General features: G+C 48.1%; 1 protein-coding gene across 2 annotated transcripts in view; it reads left to right on the top strand.

Annotated features, from left to right (window-relative positions):
* LOC111863546 (3-hydroxy-3-methylglutaryl-coenzyme A reductase) overlaps positions 1 to 23,167 on the top strand; it is a 60,529-nt gene that overhangs the window by 12,878 nt on the left and 24,484 nt on the right. Inside the window, exons 1-3 of one of the 2 annotated variants that reach the window (XM_023849956.2) lie at positions 11,876 to 11,974; positions 19,404 to 19,586; positions 20,202 to 20,313. In XM_023849956.2, coding sequence (XP_023705724.1) covers positions 19,410 to 19,586; positions 20,202 to 20,313 — 289 coding nt within the window. In that variant the 5' untranslated portion in view covers positions 11,876 to 11,974; positions 19,404 to 19,409. Of the gene's footprint in view, positions 1 to 11,875; positions 11,975 to 19,403; positions 19,587 to 20,201; positions 20,314 to 23,167 lie in introns of those variants that run through there. The other variant, XM_023849955.2, reaches the window with a different exon arrangement.

Genomic DNA, 23,167 nt, shown 5'->3' with positions numbered 1-23,167 from the left:
TCAGCTCACGAGGTCACGGCCGTCGCCAATGGCGTTCTTTTCACAATTCTCGCGACAGTTATGCAACTGGAGGCTTTGGTAACTGAACAGGTTGCATGTTTCGCACTGACCGCCTTGCCCAACCTGACGCGATATCGTATCGGCATGTCAGTAGCTGCAACGTCTAGCGTCGAGCGATAGGCTGATTTATGAAGGGCGGCGTATCTGCGCAGTCACGGAGAACTTGTCAGCATAGCCTGTATCCCTGCCGAGATGTGAACCCAGACCCTTACCGCTTGCTTGTCGCCGAATCCGAGTGCTCGCCGATGTCACGGCACGGCCTCGCACTTGAATCCTGTACTGAGTCCGATTTGGTACCCGGGATAGCTCAGTCACTATAGTGACTAAACTACGGACTGGTTGATCGTGGAATTGTGGTTCAATTCCCGGCAGGGGCGGGAAAGTACCTCTTCTTCAGAGCGCCCAGACCGGCTGTGGGAGCCCACCCAGTGGGTACCGGGGGTAAAGTGGCCGGGGCGTGAAGCTGCCGAGATTGAGAATGCCTGGAGGCATGGCTCCACTCCCCCATAGAGCAAGGAACAGCGATCCGCAGCCAGTTGAATCCCGCGGTTCTCTGTTTATGCGTTGCTTGACGACGCTGTTAGTGGCTGAGGTTATATGGTGATGCTACTTAAACACGGTATGGAGAAGGCGTATGGGGGGCGGAGGCATACGAATGCGAGTCTGGAGCGTTGCCGCCTGGCTACGCGACCCGTTCGCTGGAAAGCGTCGGATGATAGAATGACTAGGGAGTCGTGAATTGGAAAGGGTTTGGAAGGAAGCGGTCGTGGATAAATTCGAGGTACGATCCCGGAATTTGTTCGCAGGGGCTGAGATGTGAAGCCGCGACTTCCGGAATGCGAAGGAATGCGGACGACTCGACCGTGAAGTTAATGGCCGCTGTCGGAGAAGCCCGACCGTGGACCATGTAGTGATCAATTGAGTCAGTTCCTAAAGACGAACTGTTGATATAGCCCACCACAGCGCTGTTGTCTTGTATGGGTGTGGAACGTGGTCTCACTGCCAGGGAGGAACCGAGGTGAGAGTGTGACATTCGGAGAACATGGAGATTACTGACCTTTGGAGCGTGACGCCATGCAGCCTGGTAGAAAGGTATCTGTGTTTCACAGGAACATGCTGCCAATATCTTCAGCATAGAAAACCTTGAAGACAGAGCCAGAAAATTTCTCCGAAACATGTACCTTTCTACCAGACTACACGGTGTGATATCCCCGAACACTGATGTGGTGTGAAGAAAATATTTGAAAACAGGAGGACCCACCCAGCCCCCTATCCATGGGTACCGGGGACCGAAGAGATGAACACTTGGACTTGCACTGCCAAGGCGATTAAATCAAGGACGAGATTGGCAGGACACATAGCAAGCACAGAAATGAAAAATACTTGTAACATTTTAAAGAGACAACCTCAGGGAATATCAAATTTGAGGTCCTTACAGCTGTGTGGTGAAACGTTACCAAAGTTTCGGAAGAAAGTATTGCCTACATCTTCAGGGTTGAAGAGTAAGCTAAGTAAGCAGCAAGCTGAGCTTGTTACTAGAGCAGAAGAAGGACATGCTAGATAAGCGCAATTTGCCGTTTGTTCCCTCCTGTTCGCTTGCCTGTACTCCTTTTGGAAACTGAAGACGGAGGCAGTCCCTGCTCTGTACTGCATAACATTTGCACAGGGCATACAGAATGCCTTAACTTCGCAGTTTGCCTCTTACACTTTTTATGCCTGGCTTCTCCTTCACCAGTGCCACGCACATTTCGGTCTATGTTAGGACCGACGGTCAGTCGGCAAGTCTGTCTGGGTGTCAAGCGCCCATGCTGTTTCCAAGACCAGATTTTTGTTGCTGTCAGACAGATGTGGAGCGCCCTTTCTGACGAGAGGACGGGTCTGTCGTTTACATTGCTGCTGGTCGTCGCCAGCGCAGTCATTTTCGGGTCCGAGTCCCGCGGGACTCATGACCCTATTTTACTGTCTCAATTTGAGACTGCCCCAGCCTGGAGGGCCAGGTTCCCGTATTTATATCCCTCAGGGACAAGGTGGTTCAGTTGTACCCCAGGATCCCTTTTAGTCGCCACCTACGGCTCTCAGGGCTACGGTGGAGGTATTCGAACCTTCCTTCACACTGGAGTCGATTTACAAATCAATGATATGTAGAGTTCCAGTTCGTACGTCACAGGAAACACTACGTCACCACTACAGAGCCCAACCGGTTATTGCTGATTAGGGAAACAGTCGCTGTTTGCTATGAGAACCATACGGAACACACACATACACTCTTTGGGCAGAATGCAGAATTTTGTAAAGTTAAAGCAGGTGGTATGTATAGTTACCGCTCTGCTTTAAAGGGTTAATACGCAGCTTCTCTCTCCCCGTGTGCCTTGGTTCTGAACCACGTATGGTTGGTGGGGTGCTGCGAACATTGTAAAGAATTCCGTAAATTCTTGCAAATTTCTACTCGCCCTGTGACAAAATCAGCTCGCTAGAATCGAACAGGCGTCCGTTATTTTGAGGTCTTTGCCATTACTGATGTTCGAGAACGGGGTGCAGAGGGGGAGGAAGTAACAGGGGAATGGACAGAATTGCATAATTAGGAGCTTCGTCAAATGTGGGACATGTAGCATTCATTTGAGTCGCAAGCTTTTCGGTGGGAACCCTTGGGAGTTAAGAAACTCTCAGCAGTTTATGGAACCCAGTGGTTCATTACCGTATTCAGAATGTCCCACCGCTTGTCCCTGTCTCGAGCCAGATGAATCCTGTCCGCATGTTCCCATTCTGTTTCCTTAAGGTCCCATATGCGCTTACGTTTCTAGTGGTCTGTTTTCCTCAGCCTCTCCCGCCGGAACTCTGTATGCATGTCTCTTCTCACCAGTGCGCGCTACATGTCCTGTCCATGTCATCCACCCAGAAGTTGATTATTATAGTAACTCGTGAAGAGTAGGAATTATGAAGTTCCTCAAGTATCCTGTCACTTCCTTCCCCTCAGCAGTTGGATTCTCATATAGCATTAGCCTGTGCTCTTCCCTGTGAGACCAAGAGGCTGATGTTGAACAGCCCACAAGTAAATACAGCAGGATCAGGGCGCTGGGGAAGCAGTATAGAGACTCCGGAACGGCGAACTCTTCCCTGTGAGACCAAGAGGCTGATGTTGAACAGTCCACAAGTAAATACAGCAAGATCAGGGCGCTGGGGAAGCAGTATAGAGACGGTGGAACGGTGAACTCTTCCCTGTGAGACCAAGAGGCTGATGTTGAACAGCCCACAAGTAAATACAGCAGGATCGGGGCGCTGGGGAAGCAGTATAGAGACGGCGGAACGGCGAACTCACGAGACCAAGAGGCTGATGTTGAACAGCCCACAAGTAAATACAGCAGGATGGGGGCGCTGGGGAAGCAGTATAGAGACGGTGGAACGGTGAACTCTTCCCTGTGAGACCAAGAGGCTGATGTTGAACAGCCCACAAGTAAATACAGCAGGATGGGGGCGCTGGGGAAGCAGTATAGAGACGGTGGAACGGTGAACTCTTCCCTGTGAGACCAAGAGGCTGATGTTGAACAGCCCACAAGTAAATACAGCAGGATCGGGGCGCTGGGGAAGCAGTATAGAGACGGCGGAACGGTGAACTCTTCCCTGTGAGACCAAGAGGCTGATGTTGAACAGCCCACAAGTAAATACAGCAGGATCGGGCGCTGGGGAAGCAGTATAGAGACGGCGGAACGGCGAACTTTTCCCTGTGAGACCAAGAGGCTGATGTTGAACAGCCCACAACTAAATACAGCAGGATCGGGCGCTGGGGAAGCAGTATAGAGACGGCGGAACGGCGAACTTTTCCCTGTGAGACCAAGAGGCTGATGTTGAACAGCCCACAACTAAATACAGCAGGATCGGGCGCTGGGGAAGCAGTATAGAGACGGCGGAACGGCGAACTTTTCCCTGTGAGACCAAGAGGCTGATGTTGAACAGCCCACAACTAAATACAGCAGGATCGGGCGCTGGGGAAGCAGTATAGAGACGGCGGAACGGCGAACTTTTCCCTGTGAGACCAAGAGGCTGATGTTGAACAGCCCACAACTAAATACAGCAGGATCGGGCGCTGGGGAAGCAGTATAGAGACGGCGGAACGGCGAACTTTTCCCTGTGAGACCAAGAGGCTGATGTTGAACAGCCCACAACTAAATACAGCAGGATCGGGCGCTGGGGAAGCAGTATAGAGACGGCGGAACGGCGAACTTTTCCCTGTGAGACCAAGAGGCTGATGTTGAACAGCCCACAACTAAATACAGCAGGATCGGGCGCTGGGGAAGCAGTATAGAGACGGCGGAACGGCGAACTTTTCCCTGTGAGACCAAGAGGCTGATGTTGAACAGCCCACAACTAAATACAGCAGGATCGGGCGCTGGGGAAGCAGTATAGAGACGGCGGAACGGCGAACTTTTCCCTGTGAGACCAAGAGGCTGATGTTGAACAGCCCACAACTAAATACAGCAGGATCGGGCGCTGGGGAAGCAGTATAGAGACGGCGGAACGGCGAACTTTTCCCTGTGAGACCAAGAGGCTGATGTTGAACAGCCCACAACTAAATACAGCAGGATCGGGCGCTGGGGAAGCAGTATAGAGACGGCGGAACGGCGAACTTTTCCCTGTGAGACCAAGAGGCTGATGTTGAACAGCCCACAACTAAATACAGCAGGATCGGGCGCTGGGGAAGCAGTATAGAGACGGCGGAACGGCGAACTTTTCCCTGTGAGACCAAGAGGCTGATGTTGAACAGCCCACAACTAAATACAGCAGGATCGGGCGCTGGGGAAGCAGTATAGAGACGGCGGAACGGCGAACTTTTCCCTGTGAGACCAAGAGGCTGATGTTGAACAGCCCACAACTAAATACAGCAGGATCGGGGCGCTGGGGAAGCAGTATAGAGACGGCGGAACGGCGAACTCACGAGACCAAGAGGCTGATGTTGAACAGCCCACAAGTAAATACAGCAGGATCGGGGCGCTGGGGAAGCAGTATAGAGACGGTGGAACGGTGAACTCTTCCCTGTGAGACCAAGAGGCTGATGTTGAACAGCCCACAAGTAAATACAGCAGGATCGGGGCGCTGGGGAAGCAGTATAGAGACGGTGGAACGGTGAACTCTTCCCTGTGAGACCAAGAGGCTGATGTTGAACAGCCCACAAGTAAATACAGCAGGATCGGGGCGCTGGGGAAGCAGTATAGAGACGGTGGAACGGTGAACTCTTCCCTGTGAGACCAAGAGGCTGATGTTGAACAGCCCACAAGTAAATACAGCAGGATCGGGGCGCTGGGGAAGCAGTATAGAGACGGTGGAACGGTGAACTCTTCCCTGTGAGACCAAGAGGCTGATGTTGAACAGCCCACAAGTAAATACAGCAGGATCGGGGCGCTGGGGAAGCAGTATAGAGACGGTGGAACGGTGAACTCTTCCCTGTGAGACCAAGAGGCTGATGTTGAACAGCCCACAAGTAAATACAGCAGGATCGGGGCGCTGGGGAAGCAGTATAGAGACGGTGGAACGGTGAACTCTTCCCTGTGAGACCAAGAGGCTGATGTTGAACAGCCCACAAGTAAATACAGCAGGATCGGGGCGCTGGGGAAGCAGTATAGAGACGGTGGAACGGTGAACTCTTCCCTGTGAGACCAAGAGGCTGATGTTGAACAGCCCACAAGTAAATACAGCAGGATCGGGGCGCTGGGGAAGCAGTATAGAGACGGTGGAACGGTGAACTCTTCCCTGTGAGACCAAGAGGCTGATGTTGAACAGCCCACAAGTAAATACAGCAGGATCGGGGCGCTGGGGAAGCAGTATAGAGACGGTGGAACGGTGAACTCTTCCCTGTGAGACCAAGAGGCTGATGTTGAACAGCCCACAAGTAAATACAGCAGGATCGGGGCGCTGGGGAAGCAGTATAGAGACGGTGGAACGGTGAACTCTTCCCTGTGAGACCAAGAGGCTGATGTTGAACAGCCCACAAGTAAATACAGCAGGATCGGGGCGCTGGGGAAGCAGTATAGAGACGGTGGAACGGTGAACTCTTCCCTGTGAGACCAAGAGGCTGATGTTGAACAGCCCACAAGTAAATACAGCAGGATCGGGGCGCTGGGGAAGCAGTATAGAGACGGTGGAACGGTGAACTCTTCCCTGTGAGACCAAGAGGCTGATGTTGAACAGCCCACAAGTAAATACAGCAGGATCGGGGCGCTGGGGAAGCAGTATAGAGACGGTGGAACGGTGAACTCTTCCCTGTGAGACCAAGAGGCTGATGTTGAACAGCCCACAAGTAAATACAGCAGGATCGGGGCGCTGGGGAAGCAGTATAGAGACTCCGGAACGGCGAACTCGACGTAAGTTGCCCCTGTGCTTAGTTAAGCATGTGTGGGGGAATGGAGGTGTAGCTGCACCCGTTCCTATTCTTGGCACAAGATGGAGGCGTAATGGTCAGCTTCACGCCCAGGCCGCTTTACCTCCATGGAATCAGTCCACTGTACCCATTGTATGGGGCACGCGGTAGCGTAGTTGGTTGAGGCACTATGCTACAAGCCAGGAGGTAGCGGGTTCAAATCCCGATGAGGTCATTGGATTTCTTTTCAATTGACCTAATTCTTCCGGCCGCACTATGCCCTGGGTTCGACTTGGCCTCTAAGAGAAATGAGTACCAGGAATATTCTTGGGGGTAAAGGGCGGCCGGCGCGTAAAGCTGACAACCTTGCCGCCATCTGTGTGCCGATTGTCTAGAAAATGTGGGACCCTCAACATCTCACAACCCTATGGGCCTCCACGGCCTATTACAGTGATACCTTTACCTTTTTTTACTCATACCCATTGGATAAGACACTGGATGGGCCGCGGGTCCGGTCTGGACGCTCTGAAGAAAAGAAAAATATCTTACTCTGCCGGTAATCGAATCATAATTCCTCGGCCGTCAATAGTCACCATACTGACCTCCGACAGCGGGAAGGAGATGCATGCGTTGGGAAATTAATACGAATGGACTGAAAGAATATTGTGGCGTACAGACCCATTGCTAGGCAACGACCACGAAACAAACAACGAGACGACAGCTGTTGCTAGGCATCAGATTCTAAATAAACAACAGTTGAACGGTGTTTTCTGCGCGGTCCATGCCGAGATATTACGAGGGTTAGTGAGATTGGTGTGAGATGGTCGATAGCTTGAGAGTTAAGAGAACTGCCTTTCAGTCGTTGTGAGCCGCTGCTGTGAGAAGCTGGTAACTGAGGCACGGTGATAGCTCGGCAACCCAGAGTAAAGGGAGTCCGCCATTGAAGCCGTTACCTGGCAACGGCTTGTGGAGACTGACGACATTAGTCTGTATGTGACAGTGATCTGTAATGTGTAGTCACGAGTTGTGTGTATAAGTGGTTAATAAGTCGAGCCACCAATCCAAAGCCCGTCACGTGACAGTATACAGCTGGGAAAAGGGTGTGCTGTACCTTACGTGCTGCGCGGGATGTCTTTAATGGCGACTGGTTCCCGTACGTGACAATTTCTGGCGTGCTTACATTTCGCTGTACTTCGAGTGTGCGCACAATGAGGTGAACAAAGCAATACAGTTTGAGAGGCTGCGGTGCTGGTATTATTGAGGGCAATGGTTTTATGAAGTAGGGAGCGTAGTTGGTTGAGGGCCTATGCTACAAGCCGGAAGGTCGCGGGTTCAAATCCCGATGAGGTCATTGGATTTTTTTCAGTTGACCTAATCCTTCCAGCCGCACTGTGGCCCAGGGGTTCACTCAGCCTCTAACAGAAATGAGTACCAGGAATTAATTAAATAATTTTCCTGGGGAGTAAAGCGCGGTTGGCGCGTAAGGCTGACAACCTCACCGCCATCTGTGAGCCGACTGTCCAGATAATGTGGGATCCTCAACGTCTCACAACCCTATGGGCCTACACGGTCTGCTGCAGGGATAGCTTTACTTTACTTTACTTAGTTGAGATGGCTTCAGGTGGCATGCATCACGACGTTTCATGATGATCGGTTCAGGCACTCAAGTAATATTAAGGGTATTACCTCAACAATTTGAGGCACCTTACTGTCGTTACTGCTGACGAGAGGGATTCGTGATGGCGTCAGGCGGCATGACGTACATACCAAATTTCATAAAGATTGGTTCAGGCATTCAGAATTTGTTAGGAGGGATACACTCTAAGCGCGTTTGTCGGGTTACCATAGCAACGAACTGTCGAGTGTTACCTGAATGAACGCATGTTATGAAGTAGGTACCGAAAGAGCAGACAGTCTCTTGTGACAATGTATCGTGGCTATTGTGTGAGTATTGATTATATTTTGATGCCGATACATGTAGTTAGTATAAAATATAAAGGCGACGGTTTGCGATTGACTGTTTGTGCGTGTTATTCGTGGAGAATTGCGCTAAAGACCGGCCTCGACATATCATTCGACAGTAATTCGGAAGTATGACTGGGAAGGAATGCAGAATAACTCGGGAAAGTAACGACACGAAAGTTGGAGACTTTCCTCTGAATTCTCGACGGCCGTTACATTGCTGTATGGCTTATATTTTTGTTGTTCTATTAAAGGACTTGGTTCTGAAATTGATGTTATAATGTTAGGAGAGTCGTAAAGCGGAAAGAAACCAACCTTAATGATTTGTAAAAAGCCTAGCGATGTCTTTCTTTCAGTTTCCACCAACATTTTGATGGGAAACCGTCGAATACATAAGCCAATAGGAAGACCTAGAGGTAGACGGGAGGATAATATGAAAATAGTTCCCAAAGAAATAGGACGGGAGGATTCATCTGGCTCAGGATAGGGTCCAGTGGCGGGCTCTTCGATTACCATAAAATTCTGGGGACTTCATCTGTGAGTGAGCAACTGTTAGCTTTTCAACAAACGAGTTTGTAGTGAAGATGACGTGTCACCCCATGCGAGTATGCTGTTATGGTGTCTTTGTTACGTATCTTATCGTATCACGGGATTACGTCGTTTGTCCGCCATATTTGTGTGATGAATTTGATTCACGCGTTACGTGTGGATGGGGCGAGACCGGCCGGCTGAGTCAGATGGTGGGCTGGAAACGGTAGTGGAGGAAGTGAAGCTGTCGCTGTTAACAGCTGCCTCAGTGCCACTTAGTGTACCACAAATATCACATGACCCGGCTTGCCCTGCTCGTTTGTGTTGTGTGAATTATGGTTTATCAGCTCCTTATGATTGTTCATTATAGTTTGGTGGATGGGCACCGACGTTTCGGAGGAACGTTCTGCCTGCATTCTCAGGATACACGATTTATAATTTTCATCAAGTTGCAATGCTTTCGAACTCTACTCGATGCTTATGCATTAATGGGTGACCCAATTAAGCTTGAAACTTTACCGACAGAGCCGGGATAGCTAAGTCGGTATAGCGACTGGTTACGGGCTGGACGACCGAGGAGCTGGAGTTCAAGTCTCAATAGGGGCAAGCTTTTCTCTTCCCCACATCGTCCAGACCGGCTCTGGGGCCTACCGAGCCTCATATCCAATGGGTACCGTGGACCCTTTCTTCTGGGGTAATGTGGCCGGGGCGTGAAGCTGACCACTCACCAACTTGCGTCAAGGTAGAGAATGCGTGGATCTATACTTCTACGCCCACAGACGTCTTTATGCCATAATGCTCGATTGGTTAAGCACAGGGACAACTTTACCTTTTTAATTAGGATGTTAAAGTTTCTGGCGTTGGTACATTGGTCCAGATATAATTTTTCTGGACATTACCCACCGTCCTGTTTCTCATCCGGAGATTGGACCCAGCTGAAGACGGAGACAGAATCCGGTCTCCGGAACGTTCTGGCTTTTGAAAAGAAAGAGGTCGATGTGTAATGTCGAGAAACTTGCAGAGTTACAGCGTAGCGGCCAAGTTCAGGCAGAGGTACCTTCTGCTGCGTGGGGTCGACTGGAATCTAATGAAGCGCTGCAAATAGGCCAGGGTTACTGAACGGCGACTTTCGCTAGGCGGATAGGTCAGTTCTTATAGCGACTGGCTACGGGCTGGACGACCCAGGGGTTGCAGTTCGAGTCCCTATAGGGTTAAGCATTTTCACTTCCCCATGTCCAGAATGAAGGAGACCACTACGAAGACAAAGACGTAGGTGGATGGATAATATTAAAATGGATGTTAGAGAAATATGATGGGGTTGTCTGGACTGGATCGACCTGACTGAGGGTATGAACCAGTGGAGGGCTGTTATGAACACGGCAATGGACATTCGGATTCCATAAAATATTTGGAAATCCTTGAGTGGCCACGCAACTGGTAGCTTCTCAACAAGAGCTCAGCTCCATGAAGTTTTCCATGTTCCTGTTTGTTTCGCCATGTCTGTGCTCCCGTCCGGACGTAAGGGAACTCGAGAACTGGGATCTGATATTGAGAAGTTTTACTAAAATATGCCGGTACCTCTCAGTTTGGGTTGGAACCGGAAATTTGCAGGCGCGACAGAAGTTTCCAGCAAAAGTTGCAGGCTTTCCGTCAAGTCTGTTTGTTCGTGAAGTCTCAGCCCGTTCTTAGCAGTTACAGACCGTCGCGCTCCCACAGAATGATGCAACCACTGCCCCGCTGCTTCGTCACGTCTCCCAAGCAGCACAAATACCACGTGGATATGGAGGCCCCAGCACTGCGACTGCTTGGGTGGGTTGTCAGGTGAAGCTATCCCTGTAACAGGCCGTGGACCCCCATAGGATTGTGAGACGTCGAGGCTCCCACATTTTGTAGACAATCGGCTCACAGATGGCGGTGAGGCTGTCAGCCCTACGCAATGTCCACCCTTTACCCCCAGGAAGATTCCTGGTACTCATTTCTGTTAGAGGCTGAGTCGACCCCACGGTCATAGTGTGGCTGGAAGGTTTAGGTCAATTGAAAAATCTAATGACCTCATCGGGATTCGAACCCTTGTGGCATATTGCATGAACCAAGCACGCTACTGTGTGCCCCAAACACAGAGATACGAACTCGAGATCTGGATGTAAGGTTGGGGGTTATTTCCCGGCAGGGAGCGCCAACCCCTGTGTCCAGACCCAATTCAGTTCACACCGGCGCTCCCTAACAGGTTAAGGTGCTTCCGGACATTCACCATGTACGGAGTACCGAGGTCGAGAATATGTGGAGCTATGCTTCTGCTGCCCCATACGTTCTCATGTCGTAGTGTCATGGAGGTAAAGTAAAATTATCTGTTTTCTTACTTCAGCAGCATGTAAAGAAGACGTATGAAGAAGTGGAGGCATAGCGCCACGTCGAGGGAGCCCGCGGTACCCTTAGCATAGAAGGCTGGGCGGCCAGGCTACTGAGTGAATTGCGTCAACCGTCTATAAATACCGAAGTTCCCGGCGGCCGACAGCGCGAGGTTCTGCACGTGGTCGCAGCACCCAACTGGCACGGTCACTCTTGGCCTTTGTGACGAGCCTTATGGCGACTGGCTACAGGGCTTGTCTACCGAGAGGCCGGAATTCGAGTGCTGGTGGGGGCATGAGTTTTCACTTCCCCAAATCGTCCAGACCAGCTCTGAGTTCCACCCAACCTACTATCCAATGGGTACCGGGGGTAAAGCGACCGGGGCGTGAATCTGACCACTCCCCCCCAACTAGTGCCTAGGTCAAGAAAATGTGGATCTATACATCCATTCCTCCACACGCCTTCATGGCGCAGTGCTTAATTAGTTAAGCACGCCGTCCGTTTGGGGTGTACGAGAGTTAGGCGTGTGAGGAAGGTAAGAGCGAGGAGTGGGGAGGCGGACGGCCGGTAGTGGGGAAGAGCGTATAAAAGTCGGAGGGGCAACTGACAGTGGTTAGTGTCGTAAGGAAGGAACTGCGGACTGCCCCAAGGTTCGGTACTGTCTACTGCAGCTGGTTCAAGAAGATCGGTGAACACAACCGTTTTACACGGTTGCAACAGTGATCGGTAATATACATTTGCCTTGTTATGCAATATGTTTCGAACTGTTTTGGCTGTGATCGCTTTATTTTACATGTATCGTTGCTTAACCAGTTAATGCATATTGGTTAATACACACACACACCATCTGATTTAACATATTTAAATTCTGCATTCTGCCGCAGAGTGTGTCTGTGTGTTCCGTATGGTTCTCACAATAAACAGCGGCTGTTTCCCCAAACAGCATTAACCAGTTGGGCTTTGTAGCGGAGACGTAGTGTTTCCTGAGAGGTACGAACAGAACACACTAAAACTCTGCTTTCTGCCCACAGAGTGTATCTTTGTGTTCCGTGTGGTTCTCACAGTAAACACCATTAGGCGGTTGGGCTCTGTAGCTGAGACGTAATACTACGTATGTTTCCTATGAGATACGAATTGAATTCTTATATATTATTTAGAAGAAATTCATCGCTGTTATTTGGCGCGTGCGCTGTGATATGTGCGTGGTACGTGTCCCGGTCTTGTCTGGTTGTTGCGGTGCTCGTACCGTCGGTGTGGGAACCTTGCCGATTGTATATATTGCTGAGAGAGCAACCCTGTGTGGAACTGGTATTTATTAATCAAGAAATCCCAACATGGCGTTCCGATACATTTGATGACTCCGTCAGATGATTACACTACACAGCGGCCAGTGGTAAGACGACTACTGAACTGAAAAATAAGGAAGGATTTGGACAGAAGAGGTTGTCGCGTAACTTGAGGCACTGCCCCGCCTTTGGCTATAGGAACTGAGGAAAACAACGATAAAGCTTAGTCAGGATAGCTGATGTCATGGCTGAGATCTGAACCTGGACCCCCACAATAAGAAGTAGTACGCAAAAAACTTACAATGAAGTTTCATATTACAATTTTTAGTCAACCGGGATAGTTAATTTGATATGGATGTTACGTCATTATAGGCCACTCCACCGCACTTTAAAACTTAATGACAACATGACTGATGTGCGAACTTTTGAGGTGGCAGCTCGAGTCTGAAGCAATAGATTCCTTATCCACTTCATTCCTCTCCACACTGTTTGTTTGGTTCTGTCATTTTGTCTACACAGTCAAATATAAAATCTTTGAATTTATATTTTTCGTTTGTCGTGTTCTTTTTGAATAGAATGAAACTATTCAACGCTGCCATTTGCAACAAGAACAACACCAGTTTCTTTGTCCACTTTACAGTTTTGCGGGAACAAGGACAATAATGGAGCATTTGATCGGCCCTGTCAACCCCTCTCGCAGGTTTACTGTAGTCCCCAATTGCCTCGGGTTGCATATTTGTTCTCCTATGCGGTTTTTGCTGTGTGAAGAGTGGAGATAAGTTTGACGTCTCTTTTATCTCTCCACACCTGCATGAGAACCTGCCCCTTACTAGAAAACAGATTCCCCTTTTTTCAAATTTTTTACTTCATCCTTTAGTTCTTTAGCAGCTCCTCTGTCCATTCTGAAGGCACCACACACATAGGTATTTCTCTGTAATAACATCTCACACAGTTCTACAATATTTCAATAGTTATCCTGGTAGATATGATACCCTTTATCTAGAAGCTGTGGCCCCAACAGATCGACAACTAATTCCTTTATAGGTCTTGCTTTTCCGCAATAGATCTCAAAATTCCAAATACATCCACTTGTCGATTCACAAACGAGATAAGCCTTTATACCGTACTTATCAGGTTTATCAGGCATACATACTCGGAAGATAATCCGTCCTTTCCAAGCGATCATTCCCTCATTTATTGCAATTTTCTTTTCAGGGATATATGTGTTTCTAAATTTCCCCACTAATGAGTCTATAATTGGCCTAACTTTATACAGGCGATCTTCACAGTCAGCGGGTCGTGCATCGTTGTCTGCAAAATGAAGACATTTCCAGATCTGTTGGAACCGCCTCAAAGACATCTTTTGTCCATACCATGGAGTGTGAAATAGGGGCCTAGTGGACAAATATGAAATGTCATGAACACAATTCCTAAGTATGTCCACATTTGTAATTGTGTTCTCGCGAGTGAGGAGCTAACTCACGTGTGTTGAAGCGATTGGTTTCAGTTGTGATGTGATTTACTAAGTCGTCATCCAGAAAAATTTTAATCCATGAAAAGGGGTGCATTTTACGTGTTATATCAATTTTGATCCCGGAACTACTAGTAAACGGAACTACTGTTGGTGCAGTGTCTCCGTACGTCCAGGCACCGCACTCGTCGTGGCTAAATGTTCATGTGGACCATTGTCTGTCACTGTGTTACTGTCACCATCAACTTCATCTAATTCATCGCCACTATCATCAGCAGCACAAATCTCGTTCACAACCCTTTCCAGCTGGTCTGTAGGAACACTCCGACACGTGCTGCGAGAAGCCATGGCGAAACTGAATGAAAGTGAAATATTTTCTGACCTTTTCCTTCTCGGAGGGTTCTGACAGTAATATAGACCCCCGCAAAGTCAAGAAGGGTTCTTCACAACCATACACAGAAACTATCATAAATATGTCTTTGGTTGATGAGTGTCAAGACAGCAAAGAAGGGAAAAGTGTATCAAAGCGCTGAAACACGCCAACGCCAGGGAACGGCTGGCATCGTCCGGGCGCAAAAATGCACCCGTCCACCCATCTACGCCTTGGTTTTCCCGGTGGTCTCTTTCCTTCTGGCGTTCCCACCGATATCCTATATGCATTCCTCGTCTCCCCCATTCGTGCTACATGCCCCGACCATATCACCCTCCTTGGCTTGATCATTCTAATTATACTTGGAGAAGAGTACAAGTTATGAAGCTCCTCATTGTGCAGTTTTCTCCACCCTCCTGTCACTTCATCCCTCTTCGATCGAAATATTTTCCTCAGCACCGTTCTCAAACACCCTCAGTCTGTGTTCCACCCTTTATGTCAGAGACCAAGTTTCACATCCATACAGAACCACAGGCAAAATTATAGTTTTATATATTCTAATTTTTATGTTTTTGGACAGCAGATGAGATTTTAAATACTGGCTCTAAATAATAAATTATTTTCATCATCATTACATTTCTTATTAATTTGTTTTCTAAGTTTTCATTTTAATTTTTGCCTTTTAGGACTGCCTTTCGCTTCAATAATTCTGATGGCTTCCCCCCCCCCAAATAATCCCGTTTAGCGAGGTTTTGCTGTACAGCCACATGCCACGTGTAATGTTCCCAGGTGAGCGACTGCGAGTGTTAGGCGTGGACAGTCTCTACTTCATCTGAAAATAGGTACTACCACTGCTGCTACTACTATTGCTACTACTGCTGCTTCTACCACCACCACCAGCCATTATCATAGCGACTGGCTACGGGATGGTCGGCCGAGAGGTCGGATTTCGAGTCCCGGTAGGATCACAAATTTTCTTCACGTCCAGACCGGTTCTGGGGGCCCATCCAACCTCCTATCCAATGGGTTATCTTCCTCCGGGAGTAAAGCGGCCAGGGCTCGAAGCTAACCACTCACTTCCAACCAGTACCGAGGTGAAGAAAACGTGGATGTACACGTATGCATCCGCTACCCCACGCGTCTTAATGGCGTAGGTTTTAGTCAGTTAAGCACAGGGAGAATTGTTATGATGATCTGAGGAAGGCCCGTTGAAAATTCGACTGGAATTCTCATAATTTGCCACACAAGCTTTCTCCCGTCTTCTTTCACATGTTATCGAATGAGACGTCGAGGTCGACGTCTGAGCCGTCTCCTGCAAATAACACGCACAAACAGTCAACCGTAAACACTCTCCTTTGTGTACTATATTGTACTGCAGTTCACATAACCACATCGAAATATGAGCACCCACAGAGCAGACACGAGTCACTGAAGCATGACTGCTCGCTCGTTCATCACCCGCCACGTAACTTACAGCCATGCAAAATATTGACGCACGATAATTTGTTGCTACGGTAACCTCAAGTTTTGTAATGACAAATATAAATCTCACGCATTTAAATATATATATAAGTTTTACATGCGTGAGATTTAGTGTAGGCAGTAGAACAATTCTGATAGGGGCGTCCATGCACCCGTCACATTGCCGAAATAGAGCCGTAAAAATACAAGATTTGTGACGCTGGAATTCTGCGCATTGGAGTCCCGTTCGGAATCACACCCACATGAGCAAACTGTCACTTCCAGAACTTTCTCATTTCTCTCGGGGCCCGAAAGGGGGTGAGTGGCCTCCGAATCTGCAGTGCTAGAGACGATTTAACCCTTTAAAGACCAGTGGTTACCATATATACCACCTAACACACCAAAACTCTGCATTCTGCCCACAGAGTGTGTCTATGTGTTCCGTATGGTTCACACAGCAAACAGCGACTGTTTCCCTAAACAGCATTAACCGGTTGGGCTTTGTAGCGGAGACCTAATGTTTCCTGTGAGGTACGGACTGAAATTTTATGTAAAATTGTGAAGTAATTTAGTCTTTAAAAAGGTTGATTACGAAAGTATTCTCAGCCCGGACGCGAAGGATATTCCATTAGCAGTGGCGTGTGATCTTGAGAACAGGATTGTCCAAAAGCATGGGCTCCTTAGTTACAAGGTTCCAGTATCCCAACCTCTGAGTCTGTTCGTACTTCGCGTTATGTATGTATTGTGGAACAATGTAGAAAGGGCTGCCAACTGCTATTTATAGCGCTTCAGCTGACATTTGGATGCGTGTGCACGCCACTGGTCGCAGGCTTCCTTCACGTCTTTTGTGTTTCGTTGTAACTTCCCAGTAAGATCAGTTGATTCAGAGTCGTAGAATAACGGAATGAACCGTTTCTCTTTTCTTAATGGGAAGAGAGGAGGAGGTATGGCAACGCTGTTCGCAGGGCCCTTTGCATTCATATAGGAACCCCCCGAAGTCCTTCATTGGGCGATTAATTTTATAAATATCTGAATTAAAAATTCTTGTGGCTTCTTACGGAAGAGATGATTCAGTGCAGGTTTAAAAATTAAGTAATTGAGCTGAATTTTAAATTACAAATTTATTTAAGAATGCCGTCTTCTGGGATGTGTCACCGTGTAGAACCTGTGTGAACAAAAAATCCTGACGGCATTCTTCACAGTCACCGCCCTGTAGACCTCAAGTCTTACAAATTTATTTTTTCATGGACTCACCCCCCCACCCCCATCCCCCAGGCTGGTCGGTTGGGTAAGTTGCTGCTGGTCCTCGCCAGCACAGCCAATCTTGATTTTAGGTCCGTCTGAACCCATGACCATATTTTGTTCTTTCAAATTTTACGTGTTTTGAAATGGGGACTCATCTTCGACGAGGGGAGGGGTGTGACTTCTGCTGGCTGGTGGGTCAGATTGCTTTTGTTCCTCGTCAGCACAGTCATTCCTGGTTTCATACCTCCTCGTGATCCATGACTAAACGTTTTTTCTGTTCTAGACGTGTTTGTGTTTGGAAGTGGGGTCTCTTCGACGAGGGGAGGGGTCGGTCTTTTTGCATATGCGCTACGTTTGTTGCCTCTCTCAGGCTGGGAACCACTCATGGATCCAGTCCGTACCTAACAGGAAACACATCACGTCTCCGCTACAAAACCCAACCGGTTACTACTGTCTGGGAAAACACGGAATTCCAGACCGGCTCTGGGGTCCACCCAGCCTTCTATCCAATGGGTACCACGGGCTCTTTCCTGGGGTTAAAGCGGCCGGGGCTTGAAGCTGACCACCCACCTCCAACTAGTGCCGATGTCAAGAAAATATGGATCTGTATTTACATACATTCCGCCATACGCCTTCATGGCGTAGTGCCTAATTAGTTAAGTACAGGGACAGCTTTGCCTTATATTGAAATCGCTGTGTTTTGAAGGGCTAGCATGAGCAGTTGAAATATCATTGTTCAGTAACCGACGGAGCACGAGAGTACCAAGATGTATGGAATCACTGCCTATAGGGGTGCTTTACATTCGTTTTCAAATCTGACACGATAATAATTGGTCTAAAATCGATGAAATATTTATTTGATTAAGATTCAAACTACAACTTTTTTATTTGCGAGAAGTTCTCCCTGATAGGAAATTTTTATCTAGGTGTGTGTTAGCACTGAGTAGATCCGTACTCTGAAGATCGAGGCTGTATGTTGCTTTGAAACGTCACCCTCCTACCACACTACAAGGCGGTATAACCCAGAAGATCACAGTGTGAATCTTTACCGCTGTGGAAACATGAAATCTTCAGTAACCAAGTATGACGGGGGGGGGGTCAATTACACGACGTCGCACAATGTGTATGGACGGACCGGATACACCAGCTATTCCGTCCTCGTCCGTTCTTCCGGATACACTAGTTCTTCCGTACACCCCCGTTCTTCCGGATACACCAGTTATTCCGTGCTCGCCCGTTCTTGCGGATACACCAGTTCTTCCGTACACGCCCGTTCTTCCGAATACACCAGCTCTTCCGTGCACGCCCGTTCTTCCGGATACACCAGTTCTTCCGTGCACGCCCGTTCTTCCGGATACACCAGTTCTTCCGTACACGCCCGTTCTTCCGAATACACCAGCTCTTCCGTGCACGCCCGTTCTTCCGGATACACCAGTTCTTCCGTGCACGCCCGTTCTTCCGGATACACCAGTTCTTCCGTGCACGCCCGTTCTTCCGGATACACCAGTTCTTCCGTGCACGCCCGTTCCTCCGGATACATCAGTTATTCTATGCTCGCCCGTTCTTCCGGATACACAAGTTCTTCCGTACACGACTGTTCTTCCGGATACACAAGTTCTTTCGTACACACCCGTTCCTCCGGATACGCCAGTTATTCCGTGCTCGCCCGTTCTTCCGGATACCAGTTATTCCATACACGACTGTTTTTTTTCGGATACACCAGTTCTTCCGTGCACGCCCGTTCTTCCGGATACACAAGTTCTTTCGTACACACCCGTTCCTCCGGATACGCCAGTTATTCCGTGCTCGCCCGTTCTTCCGGATACCAGTTATTCCATACACGACTGTTTTTTTTCGGATACACCAGTTCTTCCGTGCACGCCCGTTCTTCCGGATACACCAGTTCTTCCGTGCACGCCCGTTCTTCCGGATACACCAGTTCTTCCGTGCACGCCCGTTCTTCCGGATACACAAGTTCTTCCGTAGACGGCCGTTCTTCCGGACGCGTTGCATTGCGGGCGTCTTGTCCACACTTGCTGTGTAACCTGGCTACTGACTGCACCGTGAACTGTCGGAAGAGAACCACGTGAGCATTATACTTTCTTGCGGCCTGCTTCATGTATTTTTTTGTTGTTGCTTACTCTTCGGTCCTGAAGATGAAGGCGAGGTGTTCTACAAAAATGCCGGGTGACTTTCACTGGACTGACTATACGGTGTTACATCGCAGAAGAGAGAACTCTTCATAGTTGGAAGTGAGCAGTTCCTAGCACAAGAGAGGCACGAATCAGTGTGACGTGTTATTTGGACGTCTCTGTGTTTCAGGTGAAGATGGTTGGCTGGCTATTTAGAGCGTACGGGGAAGTGTGTGCCTCGCATCCTTGGGAGGTGATTGTGGCCACGCTTACCCTCACAGTATGCATGCTGACAGTGGACCAGCGACCCTTGCGACTGCCACCAGACCCATACAAGGATTGCGACTGGAGGAACAACTGCTCGGGACTTGAGGTGCAGTACAGATTTGCATTTGCTGTTTGCTGCCTGTGTTTCTGCATCTGGCCGATGTGGTCGAGGCCAATGTTGCAGTGTGTCAGACTCCCAGAATGCAGCTACAACCACTGCCGATCACTACCCAGAGGCCAGATGTAAAAACATGGTCTGTGTTTAGCTTTTGTGAGTGATGAATCAGTAAACACTGTATCATTTGGGTGTGGTCAGTCAGGAAGTTCCTATATTTCCAGCCCTGATTGGGATTATTAATGAAGTGTCATGTTAAGCAGCTCGGAAACACTTCTCTGAGCGGTGACAAGCAGAGTATGTAGGATCTGAATGTGAATAGTCATCTGGCACACAACACCGTGTGCTCTGGTAGAAGGAGATGGAGGAGTGAGCAAAGCAAGCGGCTAGCAGAGCCTTGGGACTCCTGAGAGGAAGGGGAACTTCCATGGCTTATGGCTTCTCGGATGCTTGCTTTGCCCTCTTCTTCGATCTTAAGATGGCGGATGTTTATTCATCCAAAATGTCTGTGACCTTCCTGCTGGACTGCTTGTGTTACGTCCCAGAATGCAGTCAGTTCGTAGCATTCTTCCCTCGGTCTGCAATGATTCGTCTTTCTTCTTGCAGGATTATAATGCTGCTGACATGATTGTCATGACGCTGATCCGATGCGTGGCCATACTGTACACGTATTATCAGTTTTGCAACCTACAGAAACTGGGCTCCAAGTACATCCTCGGTGAGTTTATACGAAATTTTACAGTGTACATGTAAGGAAGGGGTGCTGTGCTACTATTCTACAAGCCAGAAGGTCGCGGTTTCAATTCCCGATGAGGTCATTGAATTTTTTAATTGACGTAATCCTTCCAGCCCCACTATGGTCCTGGGGTCGACCCTGCCTCTAACCGAAATGAATACCTGGGTGGTAAAGGGCGGCCGGCGCGTAAGGCTGACAACCTCAGCGCCATGGGTGAGTTGATAGTCTTGAATGTGGAAACCTAGACGTCTTACAACCCTATGGGGTTCAACGGCCCATTATATGTAAGGGGTATGCAGTTGCGACTACATGGCGCAGTGTGCTCCTTGAAGGGCTGTTACTTAGCTTGTCTTGAGGGTACCCTGAATACGGAGAATGTGTGTGCCTTCCAGAACGCTGGTAACTACCAAACATACTACGCGGTGTCTACTGGTACCGTCATAAAATAACCCCCACAACAAGAAGTGCGCGGTGTGATAACAGAGGACTGCCTTATGCGCTGAAGTAGAGAAGTTGGCTTGAATCCTACCGAGGTCACTTGTCTCTCCTCACTGAGGTTCATGTCATTTCTCCCAGGCAGATTCTGGGACAGTACCTTGAAATAGGCCATGGCAGTTTTGCCCCACATCTTTTCGATTTTATTAATCATCCCATCGTTTTGGGGTTAAAATCAGAGTTATTGACATATTTATGATAGTTTTTGTGCATGTTTGTAAAGAACCCTTGTAAACTTTGTGGGGGTCTATATTACTGTCAGAACCCTCCGAGAAGGAAAAGGTCAGGAAATATTTCACTTTCATTCAGTTTCGCCATGGCTTCTCGCAGCACGTGTCGGAGTGTTCCTACAGACCAGCTGGAAAGGGTTGTGAACGAGATTTGTGCTGCTGATGATAGTGGCGATGAATTAGATGAAGTTGATGGTGACAGTAACACAGTGACAGACAATGATCCACATGAACATTTAGCCACGACGAGTGCGGTGCCTGGACGTACGGAGACACTGCACCAACAGTAGTTCCATTTACTAGTAGTTCCGGGATCAAAATTGATATAACACATAAAATGCACCCCTTTTCATGGATTAAAATTTTTCTGGATGACGACTTAGTAAATCACATCACAACTGAAACCAATCGCTTCAACACACGTGAGTTAGCCCCTCACTCGCGAGAACACAATTACAAATGTGGACATACTTAGGAATTGTGTTCATGACATTTCATATTTGTCCACTAGGCCCCTATTTCACACTCCATGGTATGGACAAAAGATGTCTTTGAGGCGGTTCCAACAGATCTGGAAATGTCTTCATTTTGCAGACAACGATGCACGACCCGCTGACTGTGAAGATCGCCTGTATAAAGTTAGGCCAATTATAGACTCATTAGTGGGGAAATTTAGAAACACATATATCCCTGAAAAGAAAATTGCAATAAATGAGGGAATGATCGCTTGGAAAGGACGGATTATCTTCCGAGTATGTATGCCTGATAAACCTGATAAGTACGGTATAAAGGCTTATCTCGTTTGTGAATCGACAAGTGGATGTATTTGGAATTTTGAGATCTATTGCGGAAAAGCAAGACCTATAAAGGAATTAGTTGTCGATCTGTTGGGGCCACAGCTTCTAGATAAAGGGTATCATATCTACCAGGATAACTATTGAAATATTGTAGAACTGTGTGAGATGTTATTACAGAGAAATACCTATGTGTGTGGTGCCTTCAGAATGGACAGAGGAGCTGCTAAAGAACTAAAGGATGAAGTAAAAAATTTGAAAAAAGGGGAATCTGTGTTTTCTAGTAAGGGGCAGGTTCTCATGCAGGTGTGGAGAGATAAAAGTGATGTCAAACTTATCTCTACTCTTCACACAGCAAAAAGCGCAAAGGAGAAAAGATATGCAACCCGAGGCAATTGGGGACTACAATAAACATATGAGAGGGGTTGACAGGGCCGATCAAATGCTACATTACTGTCCTTGTTCCCGCAAAACTGTAAAGTGGACAAAGAAACTGGTGTTGTTCTTGTTGCAAATGGCAGCGTTGAATAGTTTCATTCTATTCAAAAAGAACACGACAAACGAAAAATACAAATTCAAAGATTTTATATTGGACTATGTAGACAAAATGACAGAACCAAACAAACAGTGTGGAGTTCTTTCCAAAACAATGCGGATGGAAGTAGCACTTTGAGCGGCTAGACGTAGATGGGAGGATAATATTAAAATGGATCTTAAAGAAATAACGATGGTTGGGTGTGAACTGTATTAATTTAGTTCAGATTAGTGATCGGTGACAAACTTCTGTGAAACCTGTGAATATCTTATCCAGCTGAGCAATTCTCAGCTTCTGAAGACGGTATCTGCTTCATTTAGTTAGGTTTTTTCTGTCAGAAGTGAAGGAAGGGTGACACATGACAGGTACATCTGGACTGGTCTTGAACCTGAGACCTTTGACACAGTGAGTCCCTTCTGTTTATGCTGGTCAGGAAGTGAGGGCGCTCAGAGCTGTACTTTCTCCGTCGCCAGGTGAAAGTTGTGTGATGTGCAGGAATGTGAACCTCAGGAGGCACTGACCTTGCTACCGAGCCACTGATGTAAGGTGGCAGGCATTTGCTTTCTTTAGTGTAGTGTACACCATGATGGGCAGGGCATGTAGTTTGGTTATGGAACCTGGCGAGGAAAACGTTTGGGACGTAGTTAACAGTGAGGTGATAATGTTAAAATGGAACTTTGCGAAATTGGTGATGAGGACGTGAAGTGGGTACATTTGTTAGTGATATACGTATTAAGTCAACAAGCCAGAGTCAAATTTATGTTACGACCGACGGTCAGTCG

The sequence above is a fragment of the Cryptotermes secundus genome, unplaced genomic scaffold, assembly GCF_002891405.2.
Source record: "Cryptotermes secundus unplaced genomic scaffold, Csec_1.0 scaffold184, whole genome shotgun sequence".
Lineage (NCBI taxonomy): Eukaryota > Metazoa > Arthropoda > Insecta > Blattodea > Kalotermitidae > Cryptotermes > Cryptotermes secundus.
The sequence above is the reverse complement of the archived record's forward strand: the minus strand, read 5'-3'. Positions and strand labels throughout refer to the sequence as shown.